Genomic DNA, 11,761 nt, shown 5'->3' on the forward strand with positions numbered 1-11,761 from the left:
AAGACAGCCCTGTCAATGTTGTCATAATGGGAGTATTTGAGGATCAGGTGGAAAGAACTGTCCACATTAATAAGTTGAAGATTTATCATGCTAGGGAGGAACTGGAATTGCCTTCAGCAAGTCTAATTCCTGACCCAGCAGAGCTGACTAATGACTCAAGTTACGAGTCAGATGGGGAGAATGACCCTCTGTCATCTCTCGTCAGTAGTCAAGTGCACTCTCGTCACCCCATGGTAACAAGATCTCGCACTGAGTAGTGTGGTTGAGGACTAGAGCGACGCGCGCCACCTGCCAGGTGGCACTCACGTGAGTGGCACCTGGCAGGTGTCACGTGTCGCTCCAGTCCTCAAGGGTTTTTTGGGGAATTTCCCGGATGTTATGATATGTGTCGGAGGAAAGTGGAGCGCGTCGCTCCAGTCCTCGTGGTTTTTTGGAGCTGTGTGTGTGTGTTTTGGGTGAAGCCATGTTGTGGATGTAGGAGTTGCCACCTGTCAGGTGTCGCGCATGTGTCTAGTCCTCAAGGGGGGAATTTCCCGGAAGTTTGACGCGTGTCGGGGGTACTTGGAGCGCGCGGTTCCAGTCCTCGTGGTTTTGGGGAGCATTTTCTGTGTGTTTGGGTGTTTGGGATGTAGGAGAGTAAGTGATAGAGTAAGAAAATAGAAGGAAGAGAGGAAGGAGTAAATGAATATGTATATGTGTTTTGCGTAGACTTAATCCTGTGTGCGGATAATAATTTTTGTTGATCGTGAGTCGGTAGAGATAGAGTGTAGATGCAAAACATAGTCTGTTATGTTGTTTGGGGGTGTGGGAGGGATAGGGGAGGGATGGATGGAGGGAAGGGTGAGTGGAGCTTCCCCTCGTCGTCGTGAGACTGCTCTGGGTCATTATGCGGTTAGACAAACCATTATCGCCCCCCTACAGGAAGTCCTAAGTGAGAGAGGATGAGAGAGTAGACTCCAGCAGGAGGGATGTGTGTGACCCATTTACCTTAAAAGCATTTCGTTGTCTTAAGAGCAGACTTGGAGCTGTTCATCCCACGGCGGGTCCCCATACACTGCGATTCCGGTAAGGGAGGGAGCGAGGTACATACTCCTGCCGACAGACAGACCCACACCTGTCAGCCATCAATCACTTCTCATTTGACCCGGGTCGTTTCACTCCCCTCACACACAAACGCGCCGCCAGTTCCCTGCTAGCCTTCATCCGCTACACACACACCATACAGCTCCATGTCATGGAAAGGCGAAGGTCTACAGCCTGCATGAAATGCGGAGTGTTTTATATTCCATCACCGAATCAACTGTGTCGACTGCAATGCGCTAGCTGTGAAAAACCGCCCCGAGGACATTACGACATCAAATGCAAGCGATGTCAGCAGATTTTCTGTGATAACCGTGAGTGTTATTCTTATTTAATATTCCACAGTTCATTTTATGGCATCCACAGGTGAAATATCGCGTGTAAACTACTATAGTGTGAGAATATTTACTCATTCAGGCTATTACATTTCACTTAGTTAAATATGTTCTTTCCAATTTCAGTTTACAAAACCGTGAAGTGTCCTTATTGCTCACCCGCCCCGCGAGGAGGTCATCGTCGGAATGAAACTTCACATAAACGTAGGTAGCATATAAAAATATACTTCTCGTATCTGTATTTCATCCACTTGCAAGCGAACACACATGCATAATAAACATATTTTTCCCCATTCACCCGTGCTGAATATCATTTGTTCCATTTCAGGTTATAATCCATACCTCAATCGACGGAGGGAACAGATCGACGCCATCGAGGCTATACCTCATTCCTCACACACTGAGCTAAGGAGAGCACATCTCACTCGCCAGGAGTCACAGCCCCTTCATCAAGGTCAGCCACCCCGACAGATGGGGGGCTACGAGACCATATCACCCCCTGTTAACACAATATTACGGATTCATACCCACTCACCTGCTCAACCCCTTCACCATGACATAAGTAAGTTAATACCGACTTATTTCAGTCTATTTCCTAAACATAATAATTCCCACTAGTCTGTTCCCTAACCTCATAATATATATATATATATATATATATATATATATATATATATATATATATATATATATATATATATATATATATATATATAAATATATATATATATATATATATATATATATATATATATATATATATATATATATATATATATATATATATATATATATATATATATATATGCGTTCATTCTTTCTAGAGATATATATGCTTTCATTCTTTCTAGAGATAATATGTTTTTCTTTTTTTTACAGATGACACACCGCTGTGCATAGATTTGGCATCCAGCAGCAGCAGTAGTGGCTGTGAGAGTGACACAGCAGGGCAGGCATTACCCACATCCGGCTCTCACAGGGAGGGGATGAGGACTCGTTCACGCGCTCACTCAACCCCCCGTTCCTCCCCCAGCCCCATACCCCAATCAATCAGCCACAGCTATGACAGCAACAGCAGCAGCAGCAGTGGTGAGAATACAATACAATACAATACAATTTTATTTAGGTAAGGTACATACATACAATAAATTTTTACAAGGATTGGTTGACTTATAGGTAGAGCTAGTACATACAATGCCTAAAGCCACTATTACGCAAAGCGTTTCGGGCATGATAAACTTAAATTTCGTACCTTCGTAAATTTCGTATTTCTTAAGAATCGTACCATTATCATCACAGACAGTGACTCAGACGACAGCTCAGCAGACCGTGACCTTGACCCGCCAGCGTCTGTCAATTCTGACTTGTTAGCACCGTCTGGCGTAATAGCTGACCATGCGGTCTCACCCATTCATGTCAGAGGGGGCGGGTTATCACCACCCCCCACCCCTCCCAGCCCTCTCCCATCACCCCCCTCTCTCGCCCTCTCCTCCACCTGCCCTAGAAATTCAACCTCAGCTGCTGGATCGAATTGATAACTATAACGGCAGTTATGTCCGGCTTTCATTCTCCATACCAGAACATGTTAACACCTCCCCAGGAGTCTATCTGAGAACATACAGGGATTTTTTCATTAATGAGGTTCGATCCCTTTTCTCACCACAACACCCATCCCTCCTAATTTACCCAGACGTCACTCTAATTGTGCGGAATTTAAATGTACAACAAGACGGGGAGGATAATCTATTGGATCCTATAAATAACGACGGCTTTCCCATACGAGGTGAGGGGCGAAGAATTACTCTCGAGGAAGTAGAAACTCTTATTGATTTTTGGGCTGACGAATTGACCGGGAAAATATCCCAGTATCTGGAAGCGAGGGAAGGGTCCAATGTCTTGGTTGAGCGGCTCACCGGGTTTTACATTAACTGTGGTCAGATTGAACATCCGATAAGATTAGGCTCGCATGTAGACTATCCTGAAGGCTTGCGTGGGAAAAAATTGGTTTTCAATCCAGAGGGAGAGGCTGATATTTGCCTTATGCAGTGTGTTGCTGCTTATAAATGTTTAGCTAAGGGGATGCGACTAGGTAATATCCGCGCTAGATCTGTGAATGCTAGTTGGTGTCTCAGACACATGAAATGGCCAGCAGATGTCAATTCTGCAGTAACATTCGAGGATATTCACAAGGTAGAGAAAATGAATAAAGTCAGTATATTCATCTATTCACTAGAAAGAGATGAAAATGCTAGACGACAACAACGACACTACATTACACTAGCTAGGAAGGGAAGAGGAGGATATACAGATGTCATACCATTGCTGATGTTGGAAGCTCAACACTTAGTATTAATTAAGGATTTTAACCAATATGTACGTAATATGCGCAGCAATCCAGAGCGCATCCCAAGTCATCACAGCTTCTGTCACTGTTGTTTGATATCACTCCCAGCAGATAGGATGCAGAGTCATGAAAGTACATGCAAAGTACATCAAACTCTCAAATTCTACCCACCAGAGAGGAAGATTACTTTCCGTAACTATGGACGGGGATATGGTCCTAGTCACACGTGCTTTTATGACTTTGAGTGCATGTTAGACCGCTCGAACCCTAAGGGAATGATAGAAACACGTCACAACGCAGTGGCGTATGCGTACATCATCATTGACAGACAGAAGAATATTGTTGAGAAAGATACTTATTTGGGTAAAGATGCGGTCAATCACTTTGTAACCACGCTAGAAGCGTCATGGGCTAGAATCAAGAAGGGGTTAGCATCCTATGAACTTCACATGTCCCAGCAACAGCAGGCACTATTTGAGACAAAAACAACCTGTGAACTCTGTGATGTACCTTTTAACGGAGAAGATGTAATCAAAGTCCGTCATCACGACCACACAGTAAGATTCCACAATTATCAAGCAGCTTACTGTGATAGATGTAATTTGCAATGTATAAATTCATACAAGTTCCTATACACATTTTCACACAACGCTTCCTATGATTTAGGAGTAATCCTAAACGAGATGAGAGATAGACAAGGGAGTGAAATAGATATATTAGCTAAGGATGGATTTAAATTTATGAAAGTTGATGTGAACAACTTAAGATTTTTGGATAGTTTAGCCCTTCTCAACGGTTCGCTAGGACGAATAGCCAAGGATCATATTGATAGTGGGAAACCTACCACATTCACTTTGGCTATGTTAAAAGGGGTAAATAAAGCGGCCATCCCAAAACTACTCAAGGGTAAACAATCATTCTGCTATGATTATTTATCCTCTATGTCTGTGTTAGATGAACCACAACTCCCTTCTCGTGATAAGTTTTACAATACACTAAAAGACGAAGAGATGTCAGAAACAGATTATAAACAAGCCTTAGAAATTTTTGATTTGGCTAAATGTCGCAACATAGGGGAGTATCTGCTCCTTTACCTCAAAGTGGACACAGGATTGCTAGCTGATGTGTTCACAGTCTGGCGAGATACCATGCTTGCTCTCTACAAATTAGACATTTCACACTACATTTCTTTACCCTCATTTGCTTGGGATGCGTTCTTGCTTAAATCGAAAGTTCAACTTGATGTTGTGTCAGACCCAATGTTATATGATTTACTTTGTCGGAATCTCCGAGGTGGGTTCACCAGTGTGACGAGACAGTACACGAATGTGGAGAACAGGCACACAGGCTTAGATCTAGGGGAAGATAGTAGCTACATCATTTACTTAGATTTTAATAGTCTTTACGGGGCGTGTATGACTGAACTACTCCCTCGGGGCGGGATCCGGAAACTGACACACGATGAGCGTGACGTACTGCTGGAGCAAGGCTTGGAAAATATCCCATGTGACGGGACCAAGGGATATTGGGTGTTGTGTGATACACTGCAGGTCCGACCGGAGGTAGCTAGGTATACAGATGAACTGCCCCTTGTTCTTTCCCATACTTGCATTACCGAGGAACACATTTCACCCTACAGTAAGAATATTCTTACAGAAGAAAGTCGTGGGCTGCCTAAAAACAACACTAAATTAATTGCTTCTCATCTTCCTCAGAAAGACTACCTCGTTAGTCTGGACTTGTTACAGTTGCTCATGCGCATTGGATTAGAAGTAGCTAAAGTTCACGACATCTACGAATTCGAGCAGGAGAGCTACCTTAAAGACTTCATTGAAACCAATGTTCGTGAACGTGCCAGTACCAAATGCGCGATAAAAAAAAAAGGCTTTCAAACTCGTATCAAACTCTATATATGGAAAGAGTCTCACAGATGTATCTAAATATGGGAACAAACACTATTTGGTCATAGATCGTAGTCATTTCCTGAAACATGCTCGAAACCCATTCTTCAAGCGGAGTCTTTTGTTAAGTAAGGATCGTGTGATATGTACTATCAAGCAGAAGTCTCTCCTAGTCAACACTCCTACCTATCTGGGTTATCATATACTTCAAATTGCTAAGAGGCGACTCTATGAGTTCTGGTATGATGTTGTCAAACCTGCGTATGGGGATAAAGCGAGTCTGTTATATACAGACACAGACTCTTTCATCATTAAACTGGACTGTCAGGATGTGTTTGAAGAGTTGAATAAGTCTCCTCTCTTCGACTGTATGGATTTTAGTAATTTTAATGACACACATCCATCCTACTCTAAAGCGTGAGAAGGTGAACTAGGATTGCTCAAGTCTGAAATAGGCTCTAAGATTATTAACCAGTTAATTGCTCTCAGACCTAAAACATATTCGTTCACCACTCATGATGGGGAGCACACTTGTAAGTGTAAGGGCGTACCATACCATCTACAAGAGAAACTCTCACATGACTCATTTCAACACACTCTTGAAACAAACACTTCAATCAGGTATGTGTCGAGATCTATACGCAACGTGCAAGGAAAGATTTGTACATGTCGCACTACCTGCAGAGGATTGTCAGCATTTGACGATAAACGCTACATTTTAAGCCCCACACAGTCCCTAGCGTATGGGCATCCTGATATTCCCAATAACAATGATGATGATGATGATGATGATGAGATGGATGTAGAAGTGAGAGAGGAGGAGGAGCTGGAAGAAGTGTTTATGGAGGAGGAGGAAGTAGAGCAAGCACAGAGACTCTACCCAATATTCCGCCCCTGGAGCAAACGCGATGCTACAGCTCAGAAACTATTCAACCCTCGCTAGATTTTATGTTGTACAATTGTTAGGTAGTATTAAGATGGATGCCCCATATGACTAGAACTTTTTATACTAAATGAATAGGATGTTTAATATTATTGTTTGTGAACTGTAAGAACTATGTTTAGTTTTAAAAATGATGTTGCTGTACATAAAATATGTGAATAAACACCTGTAAATGACTATGTTTGTATAAATACCACCTCAGTTCCTTAGTTTTTAGCAGTCTTAACGAAGCATTAATCATGGATAGTTCCTATGATATAATCCATGCGGAACATCTAGATATTTTCAGAGAACCATCTCGTGTTATTATTGCTGGTTATTCAAACAGCGGAAAATCCTACTTGTGCAGTAAACTTGTAAGGAAGTATCAACACAAGTTCTCCTCAATAATCATATGCGGAGGAGGTTACTCTGAATTACGATCAGATCCACAAATTAAAGGGAAGCTGATCGAGCATTCAACCATTATTGATCCTGTGGAAGAGCGAGTAGATAATGACTCGCATATCTTAGTAATCTATGACGACCTTTTTACAGAGTCTGCGAATTCAAAAATCGTATCAGACATGTTTACTAGGGCAGACATTTCACGGTTTCCGTCATATTGATTACTCAAAATATATTTTTTCCTGGTAAATATTCGAGGAATATTAGTTTAAATGCTTCTCATTTCATATTGGTTAAATCACGAGACCTGTCACAAATTGAAACACTCGGACGACAAATATTTGGGAAAGTGGATTCAAAGAAATTTGTAGAGGTATATAAGCAAGTTATTAGTCAATCCTACGGCTATTTGCTAGTAGATCTGGGCTCGAACACTCCATCTACGATAACATTACGCGGTAATATTGTTCACGAACCGCCCTATGAGATAGTTTACCAATGGTGAGCAAGAAAGATGTACTGGAACGAGTATATAACGACCCCTCATCTAGCGGAGGGCTTGGAGGGGTACAGAGATTGTATAAGGCCGCCAAATTAATTAACTCTAGTATAACTCTAGCCGATGTAAAGGACTATCTGAAAAGCTCTGACTCCTATACGTTGCATTATTTACAACCGCATAAATTCCCTCGGCGTCGGGTGATAAGCCCTAAACCACGACTATATCAAGCTATAGACTTGGCCGAGATGAGTTTATTGGACAAACATAATGATGGAGTGAAATATTTACTCGTATGTGTAGATATTTTCTCCAGGTACGCCCAAGTAGTACCCTTATGCGCCAAGGATGGGAAAAGCACCAGTAATGCTCTAGCTTTAATTCTAGATTCACCTCATTCTCAGGGAGTGCGCAAAATTAATTCTGATCGAGGTGGAGAATTTTATAACGCCACTATGAAAAAAATGCTGGCAGCAAGGAAAGTACAGTTATATAGTGTATTTTCTCAGGAGACTAAAGCTTCAATCGCTGAGCGGTTCATACGTACTTTAAAAGGTAAACTTTACAAGTTTATGACGGCGCGCAACACTTTAAAATACATGCAGGCTCTACCAGATATTGTGAAAACATATAATTTAACCCCACACAGAGGATTGAAGGGGAAGACACCTGCGGAGGTGCACGCTCTATCCTCGCCCAGCGAACACGCCAAACAATTTGATTTAATGTATAAAAGCCCAAGCAAATCAAAGAGAGCTGTCATTCCACGATTGAGTGTTGGTGATACAGTACGCATCACTCTATCTGATCGCATTTCCAAGTTTAAGAAAGGGTTTAAGAAGCAGAACACCCGCGAGATCTTTACAGTTACACGTATTGATCGGAGACAACACATCCCTTTATACTTTCTAAAAGATCTGAATGGGGAAGAAATTGATAGTGGCTTCTATAAACAAGAATTAACACCAACACATTTGCCTCAAACCTTTAATATTGAGAAGGTATTGGGACAACGCAGAGTCTCTGGCAAACTCCAGTATAAAGTTAGGTACGCAGGTTATGATCGATCATTCGATCAATGGATTGATGCTGCTGAGATATTACATTTATAATGAAGAAGCCCTTAGTTTATAAATACAAGGAATTGATCCAACTATTATCAAAACTTCAGTATTCATCGAGAAAGCAGTTGATTGAAAAATTGAAGAAACCTCATATAAATTGTTTATCAGAAATTTTTAATAACTTTTAAAAAAAAAAATTGCCCGTGCCTGACAAGGTCGTTAAAAAGTTGAAAAAATATAAATGGCTTATTCGGTCACTAGCCTGTAAGAAACCTTCTGTGACAACTAAGAAACAGATATTAACCATCAAACGAGGAGGCAGTATTTTATCCATTATTTTACCAATAGCAGCTAGTTTAATTACACAGTTGTTCAGTAAGTAAAATGAAAGCCTTTTATCTCTTACCGCGTAAAATAGTGGACAACCGGAAAGCTGCACACAGCCCTGCTTACCCCACTGTGAAAGCAGTTGCTCGTCATCTTACTGTCAAACCACCTCCTCATCCTCAGCTGCATACCAACCCTTCCATAAAACATTTAATAGATTTGAAGTTGAAAGTGAGAGATCACGAATATGCAAGATCCTTGCTAAACCATTATGATGCTACCGGAATCGTTCGCTGGGATCTGAATGGAAATGTATTGGCTTCAGTATCTGGCATACATATAATTAATGACATTATACATAAAATGACTGTGCTTAAATCTGTTTTTTTACTGGATAAACTCCCCATTGCTCAACTGTTTTTAACACTAACATCTACATCGCGAGATTTATTCCGTAATACTACGGCAAGCAGTCAAGTGTATGAACCTCCATCTGTTAAGAGAAAGGCAACTGTCAAGATTGATCCTCACAGTAAAAGGAATGCTTCCTGGATCGTATATTAGCAGGTGAGTGTATATAAATGTGCATGTAATGTGTAACTAGCTTTACTAGACAAAAAGCAGTCTAAGGAGATAGAGCGATGGACACTCACGTGATATACGCCACCAGCGTATCAGATACGCATTTATTCCCCAATAACATCCCCGCATCTTTCCAAAATCGATTGTTTAACCAGCTAGAATTAGATCCCAGGAGGAGTTATGAAATGTGTCTACAAAAATTACTCCTCCCCACTTCACATTACGTTATTAAGCGTGATAATCCCGAGGCATATATACGTGTAGGCGTTACGTATGAGAAAGTGAGCGAGGGGAAATACATGCATTCAAAGCATTTATTATCATCTGATGTTTTAGCCGGAACTATAAAAGAAATTAATACCACGATTAATACAGAAATAGAGGCCATATTTTCAAGTAATGCTAAACTGAGTTTTTTAGGAAAGTCATTAAAACAATTTTCAGCTAAATATGGAACGCATTTTATTAAATATGATTCTTCCTCCAATCGAAACAAGTTCACTACTGTGATTAGTGATGAGAATATTAGCTCTGCAACGGGGCATAAAAACATCAGTAGAGTTACATTATCATTTGGAACCGCTTTTGGGAAAGTGTTGGGCGTAGTTCCAGAAATAGAATATGACATATTCGCAAAACGTCAGTATGCCTCGAGTGTAGTTAACACATGCCTATTCCCGCCAATGCCTAGAGGAGGAGTTGATATTCTGTGTGTTTATTGCGATAGAATCTCTTCTACTAGATATGGAAACCAGTCTGTAAATATTTTGGATGTAATCTCCCTAAATGGAATTGATAACAGCAACAATAAAAAACTATATGTGCGTCTTAACACTAACATGATAGACAGCGTCAGCATCACTATTAGGGATCAAGATGGCAACCCAATACATTTTGATGAACGTGGGTGCACCATAGCAGTCTTGCATGTACGCCCCGTTGCGGGAGGTATATAACACCAATGCTTTCCCGCCACTCCTCATTCGTCTGAAACAAGCGGAGAAATGCGTGTCCACTTTATTTCCCCCTCTGTTGAGGAATTATACATTCTGTTAACCCCTCCTAGAGGTGGTGGGACTGATGATATACGGATTTTCAACAGCAGTAGACGTTATACGCGAGGAGGAGGAATATTTTCCTTTTTAAGCGGGATAGCGCGTCGAGCAGCACCCTTTATCATGAGGACTCTGGCCCCGGCTGCGCTTAGCTTGGGGCAGAACGTACTAGACGACATTAATAATGACAAACAAACTTTCAAACAATCTCTTAAGAAACGCGGAATTGAAACATTGAAAGGAGTGGGGAAGCAAATGATAGGTGGAAGAGTGCAGAAAAAGAATAAACAAACAAAAAAATTAGTAAACATCAAACGTTTTACTAAAGCGAAATATAATGATGTGTTGTCATAAATTCTTCTCACTCGGCTGGTGTTGTCTAAAGCGCGAACATGGCCGGATATAACGCTCTGGGCCTCCAGGTGCCATTAGAACATTATACAGCTGCTGTTAGTGAAGCCTTTCCTAAAGTATTTTCCCCTCGATTGGTAGAATCAACAATTGCCAGCAGACAAACGGTGGATGTATTACCTGTGAATTCTGGGGTCAATAATAAGTTTACAGACACTTATCTGGAATTCATCATCAAGGGAGTGAATGGCCAACTGGTGGATTTATCATCTATAGCTTTGGAGTTGTCTATTGATCTAACCGAAGAAGATGGAATAACGCCTTTAGGAGACGCTAAAAACGCATCGTTGGTGAATGGATTATCGCAAACTCTATTCAAATCCGCTATTGTGTATTTAAACGAAACAGTAGTTGAAACCAGCTCATTATTCTCATTCTGGTCATATGTAAAGTTATTATCTACGATTTCTGGGTGTAAGGCTAACCGCTATGATAAACTGTCACAGTTTTTTAACCGAGTCGATCCTGGTAAAATTGAAGCTGGTTATTTCACTAACGCCTCGGCTGGTGAGAAGCAGCGGATGACTGATATGAAAACGAGTGGCGTGAATACTTGTTTTAAACTAATGCTGGATGTCACATCCGTTAGTGAATACGTTTTGGATAATGTGGACATCAGGGTGAGGCTCGAACTTCAACCTGATAAGTGGCTTATACTCAGTGATAATGAACACGCTAATTTTAAATACAATATCAAGTCTACACGTCTATGGGTGGATCGGGTATTGCCATACCCTGAAGGATTAGTAGCCATTAATAAAGCCATGGTGCAGAACAACTCTCCTATTACGTATACTTTTAATAAAACTTTATATAAAACGTATATATTGGGC

At 41.1% G+C, this 11,761-nt stretch overlaps 1 protein-coding gene across 1 annotated transcript; it reads left to right on the forward strand.

Annotated features, from left to right (window-relative positions):
* The first annotated feature begins 873 nt into the window (after positions 1 to 873).
* LOC138352931 (uncharacterized) lies at positions 874 to 6,765 on the forward strand. Its single transcript, XM_069305585.1, has 3 exons — positions 874 to 1,619; positions 1,744 to 1,977; positions 2,295 to 6,765. Exon 3 carries the CDS (start codon positions 2,811 to 2,813, stop codon positions 5,697 to 5,699), a length of 2,889 nt encoding a protein of 962 aa, XP_069161686.1. The 5' UTR covers positions 874 to 1,619; positions 1,744 to 1,977; positions 2,295 to 2,810; the 3' UTR covers positions 5,700 to 6,765.
* Positions 6,766 to 11,761: the final 4,996 nt, after the last annotated feature.

This window comes from Procambarus clarkii, chromosome 55 (assembly GCF_040958095.1).
Source record: "Procambarus clarkii isolate CNS0578487 chromosome 55, FALCON_Pclarkii_2.0, whole genome shotgun sequence".
Taxonomy (NCBI): Eukaryota; Metazoa; Arthropoda; class Malacostraca; order Decapoda; family Cambaridae; genus Procambarus; species Procambarus clarkii.